This window comes from Eurytemora carolleeae, unplaced genomic scaffold (genome assembly GCF_000591075.1).
Source record: "Eurytemora carolleeae unplaced genomic scaffold, Eaff_2.0 scaffold1564, whole genome shotgun sequence".
NCBI classification, from domain to species: Eukaryota; Metazoa; Arthropoda; class Copepoda; order Calanoida; family Temoridae; genus Eurytemora; species Eurytemora carolleeae.
In genome coordinates, this window is record NW_019397609.1 from 16,009 (window position 1) to 40,845 (window position 24,837).

Sequence of the window (24,837 nt, forward strand, 5' to 3'; positions counted from 1 at the left end):
GACTTTTGAGTGTTTTTTCTCTCTACTTACCCTATAATTTTTCCAGGGGGCGGTGTTCCCCTTTCCCCTTACCTCAAACCACCTTTTTATTTACAACTTTATAATATATTCTACAGGGTGTCCCACATCACATTAGATCGTCAATGGGTATGAATTACGTTTTCGGGACTGATCAGAAAATTTAAGAACAATGAATCATTTTGAAAAATTGAAAAGGCTAATACAAAAATTTTCTTGCGAAAAAGCTAGGTTTATCGAGTATTATTTGTTTATTTTGGAGCTAAAGCTTGAAGAGATAATCTAATATGATACGGGACGCTCTGTATAATATTATACAACATATCATATTAACCTACAGGGTGTCCCAATAAACATGGGAATTCAGTGACGAATTCGATATCGTCTTTTTTTTAAATTCTTTGATTTAGTATAGTGTTACCTACTGAGAAAGCTGTAATCCTTAAGAGTTTCGTCTGCTATGTTTACAAGTTATTTGTTTCTGTTTTGACTGCATACGGTTGTACTTAGTAAAACAAGAAAATTAATGTATACAGAGTAAACTTGTCCGTTTTCACTGTTCATCTTGCGGAGACATTATAGACACATCTTTACAGCCATTTACCGTTTTCATAGAATAAACTCTAGCAGACATAATAATATTATGGCTTTTGAAATTAGGTATTACAATGCTAATGTATAACAAAGGCGATATCGAATTCGTCACTGAATTCCCATGTTTTTTGGGACACCCTGTAGTTCGGAATTTCTTTTGAAATTGAAGGTATTTAAGTCCCAATCTGTTTTGAAATCTAACTTATAATTGGTCGATATTTTCACCCAAATTATTAAATTTAAAGGGTGTGTTCGCGAAAAATGAAAGAGGGTATAGGCTTAATGCGATAAAAAAGCGCTTTCATTTTTCGCGAGCACTCCCTTTAAGGACGGAATAATTTCGGACCACGAGCGAAATATATTTTTGATTCCTGGGACCAAGATTAATGAATTAGAGATCGCTTAACTACCTGCCGCCGGTTTAAATCCTTAATCACTGATTCAAAGTTAACATTCTGGTAATTATTTGGAGAGTGAATCGGTGATTCAGAGTTTGAACCAGCGGTAGTTAGTTCAGCGATTTTTCGCAACTCATTATCAAGTTCCTGCACTGAAGAATAATATCCACCCAAAAGTTTCCACTCAGTTTTTTTCTAATATCAGAAAAGAACGGCAGTGTTGATATCCATTTAGATAACATAAACTTCTATTTTATTTTAACGGTTGCTCATGTGAGTTGCCACAAAAAAACATGGACCCGATAGGTATAGCCGTTTCGATGTTTTATGGATACATACAATTACAAACAGACAGACAGACAGACCAAATTCAAATATATATGCTTTGAAATATAAATCACATAAAGACACAAGAGAAATGTTCTAATTACATAGGATTTATTCCAAATTTTAGTTTACATGTATGTCCAACAATTTTGACAATTTAACAATTACATGAAATTTAGTTTTGTATTTCTAAATTTAACATGTTATTTGAATATTCAAATAAACTTTTACTGAACTAGTAATTATCTAAATTTATAAAATTATCGAAAGTATTTTGGTTGCAGATTATCTTGTATTTTGGTTGCATATTATCTTATTTGTGGTAATCAGAGAAGCCTGGAATGAAATTATACTGTAAGGTTCAGACCTCCATTGTTTAGTTTTATATTGCACTTATTTGACTGTTATTCAAGGTTGTATAATAAGGTTGGTTACTCTCGATGTACTCTAATGGACAGAAAATGTCGTCTCCTATGATAGAACGATAAAAACCTCAAATTAGTTCACTCTCGTCTCTATAATCAGTGCCTTCGTATGAGGTTTCATCCATCTATGTTAGGAGACGAAATTTTCCGAATTGGAGCACATCGAGAGTAACCAACCTTATTATACAACCTTGCTCTCATCAAACATGATAAAAATCTGATGAGTTGAATTCAAGGGTTTAATGCAAGCTTCTCAAACAGTATATTTTCTTTTCCTTTGTTTAACAGTCATTATTTTCAGTTGAGCATTAGTTAAGGTCACATCACACCATTACTAGAAAAAATAAAATATCTTTCACATACTGCAAAATGGTGGTTCAAAGGAAAAAAAAGAAAATCTCATAATAGAAAATCAAATGACTCGTAAAAAAAATTCCAAGGTACTTGTTAATAATTATCAACCAGCTGCATAATATTTTGGCTAGTAATCATGCTACCAATATGGTTAGAACTAAGCCTGGCGGAGAGTGTATGTTTATATTAAGACTGCTCAGAAACCGGTTTATTTTAAATAAACCGGGTATCCTAGTATACCCAGGAATATTAAGAACGTTTGTAAATATTCTTTGTTATAGTTTGCATAGTTACAAACAGTCCTAATACATCACAATAAATATATTTTCCCCAATCAGATTTTGAAACAGATGAGTTAAAGGGACTAATAGTTGTAATTTTAAGTGACCCTTCATTTTTTGTCGGGCATGTCCGATTCACAACAGTACCTTTAAACCTTTGATCTGATCAATTATGTGAACAGCATGGTTTATTCCTAGTTTAAAACTTTGATCTGATCAATTATGTGAATAACATGGTTTATTCCTAGTTTAGAACTTTGATCTGATCAATTATGTGAATAACATGGTTTATTCCTAGTTTAAAACTTTGATCTGATCAATTATGTGAAACTTTGATCTGATCAATTATGTGAATAACATGGTTTATTCCTAGTTTAGAACTTTGATCTGATCAATTATGTGAATAACATGGTTTCTTCCTAGTTTAAAACGTATCCATTCATTTTTGCATTATTTCCTAAGCAAAAACATACACGACTCTTTTTTTGTAGATTAATCAAAATTAAATATAATCAGTGATTAAGAACAAAGGCTATATATATCTAATTCCGCTCTTGTCAATGAAAACTGAAGAGTCAGTTCAAATTTAGATTCTATTCCCTTTAAGGTAGTTTATACTAGTGTACATGGTACACAATCTAGAGACTTTGTACGGACAATTAGGCAATCAGCCAAAACCTTAATTCAATCAGAATCTGACTCAAAAAGGCATAGCATAGAAGTTTCATTTACTAAATAAGGCTAAATAAGGCTACTATTAATTAGGCCACTGTATGAATCTTAAGTTTGCATATTTTGATTTGTATCTTCATGATCATTCAGTCCATGTTAACGTAGAAAAAAGTATAGAAATTACTTTAGCATTAATTTTATCCAAATTGCATATTTCCGTTAAAAAAAATACACTCAATTTTTCGGGAATATATTAACACTATTACTATTCTGTATTTATTCTTGCAGGATATTTAGGAATTGTCATTAATTTAGGAACATTATTATAATAAGATAAACTCTGTTTTCAATATTGTGTTGTAATTTAATTATGAATTCATTAATATAATGGATAAAATACTGAAAAAGAAAGCTTTGTTAGGAATTTAAATTCGTGTTTCCAAAATTTGTCATGCCTTTGCTATAGTAAGACACTTTTAATGATTGATTATTTCAATAGTTTAGAGTTGATCTTATTATTTAGCTAATATGTCCCAGATAATTCCTACATTGATCCATTATCATTGAAAGAATCCATGTTGGATTATAAACGCATTCATATTCCCATCCTCTATGTGGATTCAATACCATGGGATCATTTATAAGATTAGGCTGTTGCGGAGGAGGAGGAGGAGGGTTTAAGGGTTGATTAGGAGCAGGATGATGGTGTACAGGATGGGTTTGTACAGGATTGTACATGTGATGAACTCCTATTGGATTGACACCATGTTGTTGATGAATGGGATGATGATTGATAAGCTGTTGAGCAGGTGGGAGGGGTTGATGTGGAGGATTAGGTTGAGGAGGAGGAGGATACGGATGGTAATGATATTGAACAGGTTGAGGTTGATGATGAACCCACTGATTACGCCTAAGATCTCTGAGAGCCCTCTCCTCCTCTATCCTGGCTAGCCTCTGGTGAGCTCTACCAGCCTCACGTATTCTATAGATCTCACCCATCCTCGCCATCATACCCATTAACTCAGGTTGGACCATTAATCCTCCGTAATGTCCTCCTACTCCACCTGCTGGTATACCTGGGAAGGGATCCTTCATCTTGATAGTAGTTGGATCAGGAATACCCTTGGTTGGGTTTACACTATCCCTTAGTGTAATATTATTCTCTGCAAGTTCCTCTCGTGCCTCTTGAGCTGCTAAAGCAATCTCCTTCTCATGTAGAGATTTAGAATCACTCCAGAGGGGACACTTCTTTTCTTTACCAGGGGTACCTCCCTGTCCATAGAAGTGTTCGTAACCCTAGAATATAGAACATAATCAAACTACTTCTTGAAGATAACATTTTATTCAATCAACCCAATCAAATCAGTATGTTTTTTAATCAACTTTCATACAGTTAAATACAGAACTTCAGAGACATCTAAAGAATTACAAAATGTCGTCTCAATTTTTTAAAAGTGACAATTTTTTGGCAGTTTTTAGAACTCCATATAATTATTCAATTACAAAACTAAATATCTGCACTCTGCAATATTTCATTAACATTGCATTCAATAATAACTGAAATGTTCAAATCATGACTAAAAATGAAAAAATCCCCCGGAAGGGGTAAATATTTTCCTAAATAACAATTTGTCCCCACAAAGTCAGGAATGTTTTTGAAAAGGTTTATAAAACTAAAGTAAGGAAAAGACAAGTGAATACATTTTTTTTGTAATGAAAAAATAACCAGCATAAGTCCAAATTTGCACCCCCCCCCCCCTCAATGATCAATATTGAAGGTTTCTACCTGAACTGGTTCTTTACAGAGATAACACATTTTAGCTCCACAACCTTTCTTCGGACATGTCATCTTATTGCATCCTTCTTCTTTAAAATATTTAGTCTTGCATTTATGGCACTCCCTGGAAAACACACAGATTATAATAACCAATAATGGTGGATAAAGTCTAACTGCTTCATAATTAATTTCAGGGGGTAGCTTAATTTTGTTAAAGAAACCCCAGAGAGAAAAACATAAATTAAATTTAGATCAAACTTGTTTTTAAAAGATGAAAAACAATTGCTCCGCATTTCCCCCGATATATAAAGTGTTTAAGACAATTTATACCATGCAGCCCCAGAGCAGAAAAAACAATGAAAATATTATATTATTCTGTGCTGTGTTCCTAATCATTGCTTGAGAAAGTTTTTCTTCTATTTTCTTTCGTTGAGTCTCTTCGTCCCTACTTTCCACCTCCTCACACCTAAACAAACATTTTTTATTTCAATTTTTAATTTTGGCTCTATCTGTGAGCATCTTCTCTTTGTAAAATATAAAACAATAACAAAAAAAGTTCGCAGATTAAATAATATTGTTTCGCGCATTTTCAAAATTTAACAAAAAACTAAATTTTTTGAACACAAATTTTCGTATTTTTTAGCAACCATAAACCTTCCCTGGGGTCATGTGAGGTCCCACACAATATTTGGACTCAATCGAACCGATTTGACGTATATTGGGTACAAACAGACAAGCAAAGTATTTATAAAGATAACAATTTATTTATAAGTTGTAACTGCTAATATAACAAAATAACATTTGTTTCCTGTCTCATCAGAGATGAATTCTTTTTTCTTTCTAAAGATGATTATTTTTAATTGGGGTCTCTCCTTTTCAGTGGCTTGCGAACTTACGTTAAAGAGACAATGAGGAATTGTCAGAATGACATTTTTTCCAGGTAAAGGTTCATAAAGGCACCTTTATTAATAAGTAAGTATGTGAAAACCGGTTTATTGTAGTTCCAGGGTGTATATTTTTAAAACGGGGGATGATGTTTTTTTCTTATTTTCCCCATTTCAAACATACCTGACCTGAGCTCTGGGAGGTAAAACTAACTTTTAAAGTATGGGGGGGGGGAATAATTAAAAAAAACATACACCACTGTTTTCTTGTTACCTGAGGGGAACATGGTTTGGTTCTTTACACAATCTACAGGATTCACGTCCGCAGTCAGGGTTCTTACACACCAATATCTGATACAATCATGCAATCAAATATTCAGTTCAAATAGTTGAATCATTAACTAACATCACTTAAGCAGTTTTAATATTCAAATAATTAATCCAACATCAATTAAGCAGTTTTAATATTCAAATAATTAAACCAGCATCAATTAAGCAGTTTTAATATTCAAATAACAGCTAAAATAATAAGCTCAAATAAACAATAAATCAGTGGTGGGAACTTGTATTGTGAATATCGAGATCAATGCTTGATCTAGATATTTTGTTAATCTATAGATTAATTCTATCTTTACTCGGTATCCGCAGTGAAATTGTACCGTGGGGATAACTGAAATTAAGAAGCATTGATCCTCAAATTAAAAGTGCCCAGAGAGGATATCGAGATTAACACATCGGGATAATAAGTATCAACCTCAGCTGAGATAAATCTAGAAAATGAGTAGACAACATGAATCCAACCTTATCGTTTACGTCATCCATTATTGTCATGTAAGGGCAGAACGGACAGGTCACTATTCCCTCCAATCCTACAATATATATTTACATAAAACCAAACGTTCTGGGACTTTCCTCTACATTCTTGCAATTAAGTAACTGTGCTAAAGCATAACAAAAATATGGTCTTAAAAATAGCATATATATTTTTTGGTGGGGGGGGTAACGACACTTATTTATTAAAATTTCTGCTTACAAAAATTAAAGGTCTGTTAATATAATTAAGTGTAACCTGCAGTGGCAACCTCTGCCGCTTGTCTTTTCTGTAGAAGTTTCGAGAGAACATTAGGAGTTAGAGCTCTTTGTAGTTCCTGCCAGCTTATCTCTTCACTAAAATTATTATTATTATTATTACTATTATTATTATTCAACCTACAGTATCAGTTAGAGCTCGTTGTAGTTCCTGCCAGCTTATCTCTTCACTACAACTATTATTATTATTATTACTATTATTATTCAACCTACAGTATCAGTTAAAGTATCATGTCCCGTAGGAAATTTTTTTATTTTCTTTCAAAATAATTTATTTTCTCACTTAAACCGATCCTCATTAAAATATTTCTTTTTCTGATAAAAAATTAATTATTTTTTGAAAAAGATTCTCGTTAGGGGTACTTTTCAAAAACAAAAAAGGTTTTCAAACAAGCAGGGTTAACGCCCTATTTTCATTTTTACCTCAAAGCTTTTTAAAATAAATGAATAAAAATTAGTTAAATTATATTTTGTTTGAAAATTATGGAGAACACCCTTTACCAAGATAATAAAGAAATAAGATAAGATAAGGGTTGGTTCTACAATGGGGATATTTTCATGATCAAAACATAATTTAATTTTATTTAATAAATTGTAAAATATTTATTAACTATAAATTTCTCACCTACACATTCCAAGGCATTCAATTATAGTTTTACCATCTCCTATAGCAACACTAGCACCCCGGGATACACATTCCTAAACATACAAATATTTACAATCCGCAGTCCACAAGGCTTCTCAAAGGGGATGGTGGAGTTGGCACATTTGATGTAGGGGGGGGGGNGGATTAGCAGTATCTCGTACAAAAGTACCGACCTGCACCCAAGGAGTATGGAATAGAAGAGAGATACAAGTGACGCGGCTCGCCCAACCATATGATTATGCATGCTTTGCAGAAGGGTAATCAATTTGTATAAGAAATATTCAGAATAGGTTATTGTATACGTGGTAATTTACATCAGACCAATATTTCTTATTCAAATGAAGTACCGTCTGCAAAGCATGTATAATCATATTGTAGGGCGGGTCGCGTCAGTTCTATCTCCCTTCTATTTCATACTCCTCGGAAAATACAGAGTGGTTATAATTTCAAGAGAATATTTTACACTTAAACAAAAGTAATATTTTGACTGAGTTCCGAAAAATATCGCTTGCTAATCTAGTTTTTCATCAATCTTAATAGTTTATTTCATCTTAGATGTTATACTTATTTAGTTGAAACTTGAAGTGGGTATTTACCTTACAGAACATATGGTTATTGTTGCAGGAGATCATATCTTCATCCAGACATTCGTCGGAGTAGCAGCAACTACATTCTACCAGAATACCAGCTGTTCTAGCCTCCTATACACATTACACAATATTGTGCCTAACAAATTAATATAGATTTTTTTTCAATGTAAATTTTTACTTGCTTTTCCTAACCTTTCCTGGGTTTTCATTAAAAAATAAATAGAATACCCCGTGGGCCCAGCTACGGCAATCTTTAAGCTAAGAGATGTCCCTATTAAGAAATAATGATCGTTCATTAATTAATTCTACTATTATAATTAGAAGACAGCCTATCATTTAATAAAATAGAAATGGAAGCTCTTAGCGACCGAAGTGTTAAATAGACATTAAACATCACGTTAGTAGAAAAACCGAGTAATAATTTCCAAAATTGAAATATTTAAAAATCGAATCATCTCATTTATGGAGACACCATATTCCCGTACTTGTTGTGAATTTTCAGAAATGAACCCCCTGCTAGCTTTGTCTGCATGCAATGGTTAAACTAACCTCAATCATCTCGAGCCTCCTCTCCTCCCTGTTCTTGAGCTCGACCTTGATCATTTCCTCCAACTCGACGAACTTCTTCTCCTTGAGGAGATGGATACAGGGGGGACCTGCCACGTGACGAACTTCATGATCAGACCGTTTAGTTTTCCTAAACATGATAAAATAACCGTATTTTCGTGAAAACCCAAGAAATTGTTAATAAGTACATTATGGTACAGTACGGTACAATACAGTACAGTACAGTACAGAACAGTACAGTACAGTACAGTACAGTACAGGACAGTACAGTACAGTACAGTACAGTACAGTACAGTACAGTACAGTACAGTACAGTACAGTACAGTATCAGAGTAATTTTTAAAATTACACTCCCTCTGGTACAGTACAGTACAGTAAAGAACAGTACAGTACGGTACAGTACAGTACGGTACAGTACAGTACAGTACAGTACAGTACAGTACAGTACAGTACAGTACAGTACAGTACAGTACAGCAGTTTGTTTTTGCTTACCTAGAATTGGGCCTGTTCTTAAGTATCTTATATGTGAGGGCAAACAGTCCTTTACCCTGGCGTAGAGCTTTCTCAACATCCGCGTTAGAATGGTATCTGTATAGAATGGTATCTGTATAGAATGGTATCTGTATAGAATGGTATCTGTATAGAATGGTATCTGTATAGAATGGTATCTGTATAGAATGGTATCTGTATAGAATGGTATCTGTATAGAATGGTATCTGTATAGAATGGTATCTGTATAGAATGGTATCTGTATAGAATGGTATCTGTATAGAATGGTATCTGTATAGAATGGTATCTGTATAGAATGGTATCTGTATAGAATGGTATCTGTATAGAATGGTATCTGTATAGAATGGTATCTGTATAGAATGGTATCTGTATAGAATGGTATCTGTATAAACATAAATTCTGTTAAAAACTATTTTTCATGGTTATTAGTTTTGTTAAGAAGGCAATTTAAACAGGACTAAGATAATACTCTAATTCCAAAACATTAGAAATCATTTTAAAAAACAATTTATAATTCCGATTTTAAAAATGTTTTTTTAGTACATAATAATTTTTTATTTCTGTTCCCTGTTTGTGACCTGTAAAGTGTATACCTGAAAGCTTCCTTGAGTGCAACGACACACTGTTGTTTATATCCTTCATCCTTCATCTCCCTTGAGGGATCCGTGAAGTAGGCTACAGGGTCTTGAAATAAATCAAGCATATCCTTAAATAAGAATTATTATAAAAAGGGATTATTAACTACAAGTAGGCTACAGGGTCTTGAAATAAATCAAGCATATCCTTTAATAAGAATTATTATAAAAAGGGATTATTAACTACAAGTAGGCTACAGGGTCTTGAAATAAATCAAGCATATCCTTTAATAAGAATTATTATAAAAAGGGATTATTAATTACAAACACATAAAAGATATAATGGAAAAATATCTTATCCAATAGTTTTCTTTGATAAATATCTAAAAGCTAAGGACTGAGGTTTAAGATTTTTTTTCTGTTTCTCCGGACTAGATTTAGACATTCCTTATCCTGTTTCCTAATGTGAAATCTAGTGAAGATTTCTACACATTCTGACACTAAAGAGCAGACTATAAAATAAATATCCTAAACTGAATATTTTAAAAGTTTTGTTGAGATTTTAAACCTTGTTTACAAGTTTTGTCCAAATATACATGAGAATATATATTTCCTACCGAAACTGTCATCTGTCCAGACCACTTCTCTAGTTCCTTCATCTCCCTCTGCTTTTTCTCCCAGTCCTAAACAGATTATTATTATGTATTTTAGTAGTAAATGGAGACGTTACGTCGAACAAGATTATAAATCAATTTAACTTAAAGGGACTGTACGCGTGATTTCCCGTGACCCTCATTGCAAAGATGTTAATGCCTGATTTACGATGGTAACCTTGAAACCTTAATCTGATCAAACAAGTGGAAGATATTGTCGTTTTCCTGACTCGGAAAAGTATTTATTTCTGTTAATTTCTCCATTGCTTCATACAAACAATGGAGAATCTCAATTGAAATGAAATGGATTTTTTTTAAAAGATCCGAGTCGAATATTGCAACTATTTGAATTTGTATGGACGCTTCGTTCTCCGGGATGAGCCGTTCTTGACAATTTTCTCCTTATCGACGCAAATAATAGAAGTAAGATTAGTAGCAATCACCATCGAATATTTTTCGACGTAAGCCTATACCCCTTTTATTATTTCGCGAACACTCCCTTTAAGTATACCTTGTATGTTGGTAGAGATTTCCTTTCTTCCGCCGGTAAACTGAATATTGCTTCAACCTAAACAAAACATTTATGTAAATAATTATCTTAATTTTTTAAATTCAAGAAAATCATGTTGCAGTATAACTCCAGTACAAAAGAGTTCTAATTCAAAAACATTAAGATTTCATAAGAAGCAGGTAACCCCCGAAAATGTTGAATAAGATCTAGGGCTAATATATATCGCCTGATATCTTCTATAACGAAAACACGTTGGACTGCTTAGTCAGACTCGCTTTAAAGCTGAAAACGAATTTTTGTAGATTCGGTTGTTTCCAACTGACGAAACTCTATTTGATTAAATTCTGCGGTCCGTCGAAATTAAATTACCTTACGCCATCAAACCGTTTAAGTTTTAGAACTGACAACCTACATTGAAACAGCCAGTAAAACCACCAAAAAAAGAGAAAACCTCACAAATTACTAATTACCATTTTATCATATAGGCTTCGAGCAGTATTCTTAACTGTAACTGTTATTAACTTTATCTGTATTTACCTTAGTTTGAAATAATCTATGAAGCTCTTGAATATCTTTAATTTCAGATCTAACTATCTGAACATTATTCATCATTAATAAAAAACTAATGTCAAGACTTCTATTTCGCAATTTAGTTTCGAAACAGGCTACAATGAGGATGTACATTTTTAAAGAAATCATCAGAAAAAATTTTGCAAGTTAGGAACTCAGTTGTTAGGCACATAATTTTAACCAGAATGTGATGATTCCTATGGTGTACCTATTTATTTATTTTTGCATTTTCTAACAGAGCATAAATGAATTAAGGTATTTATAGTAAATCAACTTTCTATCTTTGAAAAACAATGTATAGGATGAATCCGATGTTATTGTTGTAATGATAAATATTCCTGATATATTTGATCTTGAATCCAGGCTGGACAAAGATCAGGGAACAAGGAACGCATCCCTGTCATCATCTCCTTCTCTAGTTCCTCCTGGGGATCCACCTCAACCTCACCGAGGTCTAAACAACACAGTGACAGATTATATTATTATACTAGCTTCAGAACCCAGCGTTACCCAGGGTACTCATAGTTAATCCTCCGTTTACCCGCACTTGGTCGTACATTACGATTTTAGCTATTTTTCCATTTAACTTAGAATCTTAAAAAGAAAGCCAAAAAGATTACCGTGGTTCTCCCGAGTACCCCAATCAAAATCCAAGGGATGATCGGTCATACAACCAAACAGACAAACAGTATACAGTTGGACCCATAAAACTCTGGAATTTGAAGACGATTCTTTAAAAGTACAATTAACGTGAACAAATAGCAAATTACTCATTTCATTTCATAAATTGAGTTTAAGCAACTGGCCTTTTTGCTTTTTAACAACATACACACATCAGATTGATAATTTGAGGTCTTAATATTCCACCGTTTTATAAATCACATTTTATATTTTCTTGGGGACTCATTTTTATCCTTGACTCCTTCGTTTTCCCTCAAGTCAATCAAAATGTTTGATTTCTCACCGAAATAGGAAAAAGATAATTTTACGGTAAAATAAACGAGGGTGGATATAATTTACCAAAACCATGAAAAAACTTGCTCGATGATGTCTAGATTCCAATCTTCAAAAATCGATAGAAAAATGAACAGGAGACTGGGCCCCTGACTCACCTTCGGAAGGGGTAGGGTTCCTAGATCTATCCTGCACTGGAGTCTGAGCTCTGGAACCTCCCTCTGAAGGAGTTTGGGACCTGGAACCACCCTCAGAAGGAGTTTGGGACCTGGAACCACCTTCGGAAGGAGTTCGCATCCAGGATCCACTTTGCACAGGAGTTTGGGCCCGGGAACCAATCTCATTCTTTATCTTGGAAATGCCAGGCAGATGTATTTCTTCCATGTCGTCTGTATGGACCGGAGGGGTCGAAGGCTTGATGTCTCTCTGCTGTATAAAAAGCTGGGGAGGAGGTGGAGGAGGAGGTGGTGGTGTTTGTACCTGTAAATCAACATTCTAGATTATATAACATAGATCAGACTTCTGCTAATATAATTCAATACTCCAGTACTAAACGGGATTATCTTTGGAAATTTACAACGGTGTCCTTTGAGCTTTTCTCTGATTAACAGTGTGAAAGATATCATCGCTTTTCTAGCTTCAAAACTGTTTTCTGAGTTTCCTCTATTGCTTCTCAGTCAGAAATAAAATTGCCATTTTCAGGAAACATTCTTTTTACTATGCACTTTGCATTGTGTCCAAGGGCAAAAGATCAACCAAAAACTACAACAAAAAATCTTTTGCTCTCAAAACTCAAATTTGAACTCTTGAAAAAAAGATAATTAAAAGTGAAAAAAGCAAAGAAATTAATTCAGAAATTTCTTTTCTGTTTGAAGAAAATTAGTAAATCTTAAATGAATGTTCATGACCTGGATACGAATCTGCATCAAAATTAAATGGATCTTAAGCACTGCTGTGCACTTAAGACTAAGAAAGCTAATAAATATATACCTGGTGAAGAGGTATAGAATATATTTGTCTCCAGTTTACTGGTGGATTAGGATCCTGGATTAACTCCATAGTAAACCTATCCAGGGCTGCAGGTTTACCCACCAGATCCTCAGCTCTATGAATAGTAGGATTAGGAAGGATATATTAAAGGTACTAAGGTACTATGCAAAGATAGCTTTGTCCGATTTACCACGATAACCTTGAAACCTTTATCTGATCTAACAAGGAATACTGCTTAGGAGGGCATTTATTTATCGAATCAATGGAATACAGACCAGCTGAACAACTTTTTTACAAATGTCAAGATATTTAAGACAGGACTCGAGAAAATAACATTTAAAACACTTTTCCGTACAGAACCAACACGAAATTAGCCTTCAAGTGAATATTCCAATAATGTGGAAGATATTGCAGTTTAAATCTATGTTTTTAAGCTTTTAATCTTGACGACTTCACTATATTTTCCTGCAATGCCCAACTTGAACGAAACCACAATTATAAACATTGATATATAATCTTGATCAAACAAAGGTTTAGAGGGGACAATTGTGAATCAGGCATTGTCATCTTTGCATGAAGTTTCACTTTAAATTACGATTATAGGCCCTTAAACATAGTAAAACTAACATACTTCAACTGTTTTAAAAATATTCTTATTAGTCGCACAGTTTTATAAATATTTGATATTTGCATTTTCGGCGTCGAAATCCACAAATAGAAAACCTACAAAATATTTAATTGTTCGTTTTTATAACTATGTAAGACAAAGAAAAATGGTTGCAGGTTAGGCAACTTTTAAAATGAATGATAAAAAGGAATGAGGGCACGATCGCCTCGAGTTCTAAAAATAATTGTAACAGGAAAATTGTAAGCAATTGATGATAGAACTAAACATTTCTGTAATTGTAATAATATTACCTGAGACGAATATATGAAGGGTCTGTTTCTTGAAACATCTCACAAAGGTTTCCTACGAGATCATCTATCTCCTAGACAATAGATATAATCCAATTTGACCTGTGTCGTGTCAAACAATTAAAGTGTTGCTAGAGTTCTTCTATTACATTTTCCTAGAGGGGAAATAAGAAGACAACGCGAGGGAGGAAAAGTAAGATAGCAGCAAAATACATGCATCTTTATAAAAAGGAAGAAGAAAACATTTTTTTTTTTTGAGAAAAAGGGACTCCCACTTCTACTTTTAATGTAACCCCCCTCTCTCATACCATCTGTCTTATTAGCAATCCTCCTTACACATTCTATCTAACCCCCCCCCCCCCATACTTTGGCCCCAAAAGACCCTCTCCCACCTCCCTCTCCCTCGCATTCTAGCTAAAAATTGACTTAGCTAAAAATTGACTTATCTCCCTCGCATTCTAGCTAAAAATTGACTTATCTAAAAATTGACTTATCTCCCTCGCATTCTAGCTAAAAATTGACTTAGCTAAAAATTGACTTATCTCCCTCGCATTCTAGCTAAAAATTGACTTCTCTCCCTCGCATTCTAGCTAAAAATTGACTTCTCTCTCTCGTATTCTAGCTAAATATTAACTTCTCTCCCTCGCATTCAAGCTAAAAAATTGACTTCTCTCCCTCGCATTCTAGCTAAAAATTGACTTCTATTCCTCACAGTTTAGATAAAAAGTGACCTCCCTCCCTAGCATTCTAGCTAAAAAGTTCCCCCACTTCCTCGCATTTTGGTTAAAAAGTGCTCCCTCTCCCTCGGATTCTGGATAAAAAGTGTCCCACACTTCCTCACATTCTGGCTGAAAAATGCTAAATCTCCCTTGCATTCTGGCTAAAAAGTTCCCCAACTTCCTCACATTCTGGCTAATAAGTGCCCACCTCCCCTTATATTATTAATTAAGTTGCTGACCTTGTTAGAAATAGCAGCTGGAGCAGCTATAAGAGCTGGAGCGGCTGGAGGAGCTGGAGTTGGAGCAGCTAGAACTGGAGGAGCTGGAGGTATTGGAGATAAAACCAAAACTTCAGGAATATCAGGTGCAGCCAATACAACAGGTTTAATGTCCTCTTCGATGATTTCCACTGAATTGGTCTTCGCAACTTTGGCAGGTTTGCGGCCTTAAAAATATGTAAATTCAGTATATTACAGAAAGACTAATTTATTTTGTTATTTCTGGCTATTAACTTAACAGTATCAAAGAAAGAGAAAAAAAAACAAGTTGAAGTTCAATTGTTCCAAGTGAACCCCCTTGCAATCTGCAGAGAAAAAAAAACCAAGTTTAAGTTCAATTGTTCATGTCAACCCCCCCTGCAGTCTGCATCTTTATTCGTGCTTTTTTCATATTCGTGATTTGCTATTAAGGAAATGAAAAAGGCTGAAGCCGTTATTGAAGATTGTAAAATATAAATACAATAGGCTATTACGCCCATCTTCTAAACAAAAATCAAAAACTTTTGGACACAAATTTTTGTAATCTTAAGCATTCATAAACCTTTCATGGGGTCATGTGAGGTCTCAAACAAAATTTGGACCCAATCGGCTTGGCCGTTTTAACGATTATTGGATACAAATGGGCAGACAAACAAACAGACACGCAGACAAGCAAAGTATATGTAATATGAATAGATATGCAAGGAAAATGTAACCTGCTTGCATGACAACAGTGATGAGTTCGTCTCTAAGATTAGAAGATGTTTTCTCCTTTTTGACACCAGGTGCTCTATGTGCCTTGAAGTTGAATGGACCATGAAGCATATGCTCCTCAAGATCTCCAGCCTTACGTTTAACAGCTCTACGTTCTGTGGACTTACGAGTCTTTTCCTAGAAATAAGAGAAGTGCAACTTTGGATTTTGACAACTGCCCTGTACCTACTGTACACTGTACAGTGTACACTGTACATATTCTTTTTAATATTTTAGAAAGGCAAAAAAAATTGTTGCTAAATATAGACTTAATGCATCAATATTATCACCCCGCCGTTTGAAAATGTTAAGAAGTATATCCAACCCACCATTTATATTTACTTCGGCGTATTACAATTACAGGCGTTGTAAAAATATATTCTAATATTTCGAAGATATAAAGATTTTTGTTGTTAATTCATTAAAATCCAGAAATAACAAACAAAAGTTTAGATTTTCACACGAGTTATCAAATCCTAGATTAAAAATGCCTACCTTCTTTGGTTTAATAAGAGTATTTTGGTTTAGTTGAGGTGGTTTCTCCTGAGGTTTCTCCGGTAGTTCATCTGGTATATCCGGAGATATAGCTTGGGAACCATAACTCCTCTCACTAGAACTAGACCCAGAGGATATTGTGAAGGAAGGACTAAAACCTGAAAATTGAAATTTTACCACGTGCTTAGGATCCGCCATACAAAATGGATCCGGATCCAGGTCATGAACATTTCTTATTTTGCTAATAGTTGTTGAAATAAAATTTTTAAAAATCTTTTATTTCTTTTCAGGGCAAAAAGTATTTTATCAGTTTTTGGTTGATATTAGGCCCCCTTGCAGATTTGGATCCAGGAAGTCAATATGTGGCAGATCCAACGGATCCGGATCCGAAGCACTGATTAAATTCTCAAAAATTAATTATAATTAAATTTAAAAAAAAAACGATTTAAATCTCGTTTTTCGACATTACCGTTAGCATTTTTTTGTTAGTAATTCAAACTATTAAAATTTTTGTTTTTACATGTTTTTAATCATAAGAATACGTTTAATTTGTAGTTTAAGTTTACACAGGGGGGGGGGGTCTACTCAAGACTTAAAGAGAAAATGTAAGACTTAAACCGGAAAATACAGAAAGACTTAAGCATTACTGCTTTAGAAACAAAGTTCCACAATATACAATATTGATGAGAAAGCAGTCCAAGGGATACCGGGCATTAAGCCTCTTTAAATTGAAGGTCACTTAAAACTATAACTACAGTCCCATTAGCAGAATGTATTAATCAGAATATAAAGTGAGATAGAGAACCTGTTTGCTCCGGTAGAACTTCTGGAAGAATTTGATTAAGGTGTGGATCTGGTAGTTCATCAGGGGTTCCAGGATCATCTCTCTCATTGCTCATGCCTGCAAATATACAAATATTTTTATCCCGCATTTTGTAATCTAGGAGATTGTTAAATACGCGTCTTGTTTGTTCCGAGACAAAATATAAACATTTCATTTAGTATCTATTTCTGAATAAATAGAGATACAAAATGAATGTCAATGACCTCAAATCCCATATTCTTCTTCTTGATCTGAGTAGATTGGATGTCATTGACCACGATTGGAGGCTGCATGCCAAATTTCACCCCTATATCTCAATGTTTAAGACCAAGCATAACAAGCCCAAAATTTGGTGTCAAATCATATTAATTTGTTGGAAGAGAACTTCAATGTGGAATCCTAAAACCGCCATGAGATGTACCACGTTCGTCCTCTGTATTAACCGCCCTGTCATATAGTGTATTTGCATCAATTCCAATAAAAATTACCTGAACTCTTTTTCACAAATCTTCCGCAGTTTTTGCTTTTCTTTCCTTTCACCCCTTTTCCTTTGCCTAAACAGGAAAAGTGAAAACAATCTTAATAATTTACTTAATAAAAATGTAAAAGATTGATTCTTAGACAAGTTAGACCTAAAAAATAATAATAATAATAAGATCTGAAAGGGAACCAGGTATGCATTATGCAACCTTCAGACCGGCCCCCCCAGAGTCGTAGTCCGGGGAGGGAGGCTATGGGGCTAAGCCCCCCTTGTCCAGTGAAATCTATAGATTTCAGGGGGTTTTCAGGCCCCAACGGGTGTTTCCTGAAAAGAAAAAAATTCAAGTCGCCCCTGGACAAACTCCTGACTACGTCACTAAGCCCCTCTGAAGTGTATCAACATGTTGCCTGGAATCCATTATCTAATACCCATTCACATAATTGGTTTACAGTTTTTAGTATTTGAAACCTGAAGTACAATAGAGCGTCTTTAAGCATTCGATGAAAAACAGATTTATTCTTAAATTTTTTTTTGTTATTTTTCGTAAATTCACCTTTGTACATAATTTGAGGTTCAAATGGTTCTGGTTCAGGTTCATGGTCTAGTTGATTTTGAAGTCCAACTAATTCTTCTACAACTAACTGAAAATATTGGTTTCATCAAAAGAATCACGGGGTTGTTATTCTTGAAAATACCCCCCCCCCCGTTTGAAAATATTTTGCAACTCCAGAGTTTTATTTGCTAAATTGGGGAAATAAATGATTTTTAAGGGAAAATAAGAAAATAAATATTTTTTTGGCAAACAGGTATTTATGAGGTTGAAGAAACTTGTCGTTTGAAGTGTAAATTTTCATCCCCTCCATATCATCAAAAATCATGCCGGGGGGAGATTCTTAAAATTATGTACCCCTGGAGCATCATCGAAAATACGGTAGGGGATTTTATATACTTTAATTGCGGTTTCAGAAATATATTGCTTTTGTAGTCAACACTTATCAGTCATCATGTCTACCTTAACTTTGGCATATAAACTAAAAAGGTCTGAAAAAAGTTCACTTTTATCGCTATTTTCTCAAAATTTTCAGGAAATCCACGAAAATATTAATGAAAAACCTGCAAATTTTGTTTTAATATAGAAGAAAAAAACCAACAGTACATAACAAATATACTGTAGAAAAGGGAATTTGTAGTAAAATATTTTAAATGAAAATACAATTATCAGTTTAAAAATAAAATGAATATACCTGCACCCTATTCTCATGGTACACAAAATTCTAAACAACAATTACTATTATTCTCGAGAGCCTAGATTTTATATTCTTTCATCAAAACTTAAAGGGAGTGACTGGCTATGTAAGGTAGTTGAACAGAGTATGCAGTGTTGTGGACAACTTTTTTCGGATTCATTTGAGACATATTACACTTTTTAAAGATCTGTAACTCCTGAGTTTGAGCGCAAATTCGACGTTCAAAACTCCTACTTTGGGGGTGGATACGTTTTCAGAATAAGTTTTTTTTAAAATTATTAAATAACGACGACATAATATGTAAAAAAAAATTCTACAGTAAACTAATTAGTTGTTTAGGAACAGGTTGAGAAAATAAAAATTAATCTTATCACCGAAAATAAGTAATATTGTTCAATTATTTTTCCTATTTTTTCATTATTCTGGTTTCTCATTATTCAAAGATTTTCCGCAGATTTTCTAGAATTATTATTGAAAAGACGACATTTGAAGAATTTGAAGAAATCTGCGAATAAATTCAAAGAAAACAAGAAATTCAATATAATGATGAAAACGAAATATTTGATTCTAGCATTGATTTATTGACAAATTTCTTTTGAGAAATATGTTCCTAACCATCTAATTAGATTACTGAATAAATTTTACTTTTTTCGTCGTCGTTATTTAGTAATTAAAAAAACCCGATTATGAAAACGTATCCATCCACCCCCAAAGTAGGAGTTTTGAACGTCGAATTTGCGCTCAAACTCAGGATTTACAGATCTTTTAAAAGTGTAATATGTCTCAAACGAATCCGAAAGAAGTTTTCAACAACACTGCATACTCAGTTCAACTACCATACATAGCCGGTCACTCCCTTTAAATGTAAATTAACGTGACCCTTCATTGCATGGTATGGCATGTCTGATTGACAACAGTGCCATCAAAACCTGATCTGAGGCCGAATTAAAAGAATTTGAGCCGCGGTTTAAATTTAAGCCGCGGCTTAATTATGATTGGTTTCACTTAAAATTGTATCAAATGTTTCAAGATTTAAGCCGGCGCTCAATTTTAACCGGGTTTTAAGCCGCGACTTAAAGTCATAAAATTCGGACACTGATCAAGTATGAATTATTTATCAATACTTTGTTTTGAAAACTGCATATTTTATTTGAGATTTCTCTGCTGCAGTGAAGTCATAAGAAACACGTAGGGTACAAAGGCACCTTTGTGAATCTGACTTGCTCCTCTTTAAAGGGTCACTTAAAATTACGATGACAGTCCCTTTAGTTTAAGTACTGTAAAATTACGATGACAGTCCCTTTAGTTTAAGTACTGTAAAATTACGATGACAGTCCCACCCCCCCCCCCCCCGTTGACACGAAAAAAGCATGAAAATATTAAAATCAAGAGTACAAACATAACTAAAATTCTTATTGAAAAGCAAGTTTTGTCGCTATCTCCTAATTACTTTGGTGCTGCTTGAATTTATATTGTGTTAATTCACATTTATTTGTACCATATCTATGATTTCGTTCACACTATTTTTAAATTCTTAGCGTTTGCGTCAAAATAGAAAAAGTCATTCGATTCTGCAAAAAACAGCTTTTACATTTAGTGAATTTCTTTATAGCGACCATAATTTGTTTTAACTCTTACCTAAGAACCTTGTGTGTATCTTTTATTAGACCATCTCTAATAGGATCTATTTCTTCGGCAGGTTGCCTCTCCAAACTCTCATCTAAATAAAAGAATTAGTTCTTTATCTTCATTTAAAATTAATATAAACATTTTCACGTACTAAATGAAGGTATTTTGTTAACGTATAGAAAATAAAAAGTTATAAATTATAAACCTTTAAATTTAAATCCTGCCATTAGTCGCCCAACAGAACAAAACATGTTATAGTTATAGTTATAGTATTTATTTTCAAACACAAAATACAAAATAATAATGTATGATGGTTCAGCTTAAAATAAAACACAAAAGAAACTTTAAAGACTTTGACATCTACCATTAGCAAAGGGTGTGAACCCATTCTTGTTGACTGTAGTAGACTTTGACATCTACCATTAGGAAAGGGTGTAAACCCATTCTTGTTGACTGTAGTAGACCTTGACATCTACCACCATTAGCAAAGGGTGTGAACCCATACTCGTTGACTGTAGTAGACTTTGACATCCACCATTAGCAAAGGGTGTGAACCCATTCTTGCTGACTGTAGCAGACTTTGACATCCACCATTAGCAAAGGGTGTGAACCCATTCATGTTGGCTGTAGTAGACTTTGACATCTACCACCATTAGCAAAGGGTGTGAACCCATACTTGTTGACTGTAGTAGACTTTGACATCCACCATTAGCAAAGGGTGTGAACCCATTCTTGCTGACTGTAGCAGACTTTGACATCTACCATTGACAGTGTTATACTCCTAATTAAGTTTTCATCCGACTGATCTTTTTAAGGTTTTATGAAATTTAACTTTTTCGCGGATTTTATCATTGCAGAAGCTGAAATTTGAATTTACGTCACAGTTAATACATAATATGTTGGTTTTAAAAATTGTATAAATTCATGGTGTTAAAAGCATTTGCTATATCCTCTGTGGACTGTAAAGCGTTCAAATGTTTTGGCATGAAATCAAGTGGAATTGTTCCTCAAGATTGGAGAGGTGGAAATATTTAACCAATCTTTTAAAAGAAGAAAGCAAGAAAGATCTATGAAATTATGGTGACATCACTTCAATACCTTGCAAAAAATGGAGTCAATTATTAAAGATCAAATTAAGGATCTTTTAACTAAAAACAGTTTGTTAAATAAATCTCGGCATGAATTCATGAAAATAAAATCATGTGTGCTTAACTTAATGGAGTTCTTTGAAAAAGTAACGTTTGAAATTGACATAAGATCAGATCAGATCAGAGCTGGAAACTTTAGAATGGGATATCCTTAATCCCGATCGGTTAATTAATCTGGAGATTAAATTCCTGAGGAGAACAAGCCATATTTAATCTGGAGATTAAGAAAAAGAGTGGATTAAGCATTAATCCCGATATTCACCATTCTAAAGTTTCCAGCTCAGAGCTGAAAACTTTAGAATGTGATATCCTTAATCCCGATCTGTTAATTAATCTGGAGATTAAGTTCATGAGGATTATAAGCAATATTTAATCTTGAGATTAAGAAAAAGAGTGGATTAAGCATTAATCCTGATATTCACCATTCTAAAGTTTTTAGCTCAGATCAGATCAGATCAGAGCTGAAAACTTTAGAATGGATAAACTTTAATCCTGACTTCTTGATCCGAATATCCACTGTGGAAACTTTTCATTTTAGTCCTTAATCCAGTCTTTTTCTCTCTCCTTGGATATCCGTTAATTGTTTTCTCCAATGAGAATATTTCTGTTCTCTGATTGGCTGCTACAGTTTCTCAGATGATTAAATATTAATTTGAATTTTATCGTTTTTCTTACACTTTTCAGATAATCTTGCAAGATTATGTTAATCTGGAGATTAAGAAAAAGAGTGGATTAAGCCTTAATCCCGATATCCACCATTCAAAAGTTCCCAGCTCTGATCAAATCAGATCAGATCAGAAAGAAAGAAAGAAAGAAAGAAAGAAAGAAAGAAAGTAAGTAAGTAAGTAAGTAAGTAAGTTAGTAAGTAAGTAAGTAAGTAAGTAAGTAAGTAAGTAAGTAAGTAAGTAAGTAAGTAAGTAAGTAATTAAGTAATTAAGTAAGTAAGTAACTAAGTTATCGACAACAAATTTACAAACTTACTTGTTGTTTCGAAGTTTTTTGTCTAGATATAGGTTGGTTGTTGTTTGGTTCATTGTTGTTGACTAGATCTAGGATACCTTCCCTTTACCTTGGTTGTTGTTTCGTTCATTGCTGCTGACTAGATCTAGGATACCTTCCCTTTACCTTGGCTGTTGTTTGGTTCATTGTTGTTGACTAGATCTAAGATACCTTCCCTTTACCTTGGTTGTTGTTTGGCTCATTGTTGTTGACTAGATCTAGGAGACCTTGATCTGGGTTTAATCCAAGGTTTAAGCTCTCTTCTACACTCTCGAGACAGGTATCAGAGTCTCCCAAACTTAAATATTAAACTTCAGGCTTTAGAGGGTAAAACTTTATCGCTTCTGAACTCGATATCGACTGGTGGAGAGGGGGGGGGAGGTCAAAAGAGGAAAAAAGTTGGAGATCAAAAGGCACTTTTTTCATTCTTTCTGATACTTTTTACCGAAAATATCGTCGATTTTCCATAATTTATTATCCCAAATTCAGCGAATGAGACCCTAGACATAACTTTTGCGCTCGCAATCATAAAAAACAGATTTTCAAAATGGGTTTGGGAATGATATTTAATGAAAATATACACCCCTGTTTACCGATCTCTATAAAGAGTATGCTAACCTGATAATACTTTTATCGTCTTCCTCAAGAATTGTATCATCTATCTCTAAATCTGCATTCTCTTCGGTTCGCCTAATCAGGGGAAAATTATTACATGAAAAATATCCCCCCCCCACATTTCCCTTTATTATAATTATTAAAATTTGAACTATGAAATGAGAAACAAAATATCTCCAAATGGGTTTCGCCAAGTTTAAAAAATATTTAGGAATTAGGGGAACCTAAATTCCGGTTAATTTACTAGATTTACACAGATGTCCGATTTTAGTTCGCGAATTTATCCAGGGAACTTATGTTTTAAGGATTTGAGAACGAAAGTCGTTCAGTTCCATAATAATGGGGAATTAGGTAAGTATGTAAAACAAGTAGTTCTTATCATTTAATAGATTTTTACAACAGTCCGTCTTTATATAAATTTGACTTGTTTGTCTGTCTGTTTGTAAACAATAATCGTCTAAACGGCTGAACCAATCGGGCCTAAATGGACTAACTCGACCCCAAGAGAGGTTTATGGACGGTTAAAGTGAAAACCTTTGCCTGAAATTTCAAATTTTAAAAATCTATCACGGTTTCTAGAAATAAACCGCAAAACTTTGAGTTTTACAAAAAACGACCACTTGATCAAAGCAACATTTAACGCTTAAATTGATGGTCAAAGAGTGGCGCGAGGCGCCCTGATTAAATGACCCTGGTAAGTATTAATGATTTTGCTGACCTATTAAAGATGAGAATAACTTCTTCCACAACTTTATCCGACCCTAGACGAGGTTTGTTAGTGTGCTGCTTCTCCAGTTCGGCAAATATAGCATTGGGGTCAACCTAGATATATACAGGGTGTCTAAAAACAACGAGGAATAAGGGTCTACAGACTAGTTTGTAATCGGATCTTTTTATAAATCTCCTTACAATTTCCGATTCAAGGACTTGTAGATCTAAAAATGACAATTTTATAAACTCCTAAAGTTTCCAACTAGAGTGAGTAAAAAGTAAAAGATAAACTCCGATTGCACAATGTTGTATTCAATGTTTGGTTACAGTTTATTACAATTAAAATTACAGTTTATAAAAATCTTATCCAATATGTCCACCATTAGCAGCAAGACACTTTGGGCCCTTGATCTAACTTCAAAAATAGCCTTTTTGAAGACAACAGGGCCCACGGCAGCTTTTCCGCTCCTGTTGTTAACCTCAAGTTCGTAAAGTGAATGAGGCATTTTTCTCGCTCCAGTTGGAAACTTTAGGAGCCATATAAAATTAACATTTCTACAAGTCTAATATTGCGCTTCATAAATCGGAAAATATATATACTCCTGTTTACAGAGGTGTATATTTTATGAATTTTCAGGGGAAAAAATTAATTATGATTC

The 24,837-nt window shown here is 33.9% G+C and overlaps 2 protein-coding genes across 6 annotated transcripts; both read right to left on the bottom strand.

Moving 5' to 3' along the window:
- Positions 1 to 1,431: 1,431 nt before the first annotated feature.
- Positions 1,432 to 19,149, bottom strand: LOC111715163 (uncharacterized). 5 transcript variants are annotated; one of them, XR_002768177.1, is made up of 27 exons: positions 19,074 to 19,149; positions 18,383 to 18,470; positions 17,837 to 17,902; positions 17,331 to 17,426; positions 16,526 to 16,683; positions 15,994 to 16,168; positions 15,260 to 15,465; positions 14,305 to 14,375; positions 13,387 to 13,501; positions 12,555 to 12,876; positions 11,781 to 11,896; positions 11,410 to 11,466; positions 10,873 to 10,929; positions 10,326 to 10,391; positions 9,727 to 9,839; positions 9,116 to 9,211; positions 8,605 to 8,752; positions 8,062 to 8,166; positions 7,445 to 7,518; positions 6,800 to 6,897; positions 6,532 to 6,599; positions 6,005 to 6,081; positions 5,235 to 5,312; positions 4,856 to 4,970; positions 3,697 to 4,365; positions 2,038 to 2,096; positions 1,432 to 1,673 (listed from the first exon to the last, which is right to left on the bottom strand). XR_002768177.1 is itself a non-coding variant. In XM_023490435.1 (27 exons), exons 2-26 carry the CDS (start codon positions 18,390 to 18,392, stop codon positions 2,086 to 2,088), a joined length of 3,246 nt encoding a protein of 1,081 aa, XP_023346203.1. In that variant the 5' UTR covers positions 18,393 to 18,470; positions 19,074 to 19,149; the 3' UTR covers positions 1,637 to 1,673; positions 2,038 to 2,085. The 5 variants fall into 5 exon arrangements, 4 of the variants coding, with proteins under 4 accessions (XP_023346203.1, XP_023346206.1, XP_023346205.1 ...); XM_023490435.1 differs by having other exon boundaries at positions 1,637 to 1,673; positions 3,618 to 4,365; XM_023490438.1 differs by having other exon boundaries at positions 1,637 to 1,673; positions 4,146 to 4,365; positions 19,074 to 19,148.
- Positions 19,150 to 22,999: 3,850 nt separating this feature from the next.
- On the bottom strand, positions 23,000 to 24,289 carry LOC111715168 (uncharacterized; the record flags this gene model as incomplete). The annotated part of the gene is given in 3 exon segments (XM_023490443.1): positions 23,000 to 23,150; positions 23,471 to 23,542; positions 24,186 to 24,289. Coding segments are annotated over 3 exon segments (312 nt in total), but the record flags the coding sequence as incomplete, so codon positions are not given.
- Between the last annotated feature and the right edge of the window lie 548 nt (positions 24,290 to 24,837).

Bases quoted from the DNA above. Each gene is read 5' to 3' on its own strand.
- LOC111715163 (XM_023490435.1), bottom strand. The intron at 17,427-17,836 runs GTAATTTTTATT...GTATATTTGCAG, and splicing joins ATTTGTGAAAAAGAGTTCAG to GCATGAGCAATGAGAGAGAT. The intron at 11,467-11,780 runs GAATATTTATCA...AATAATGTTCAG, and splicing joins TTCAAGATCAAATATATCAG to ATAGTTAGATCTGAAATTAA.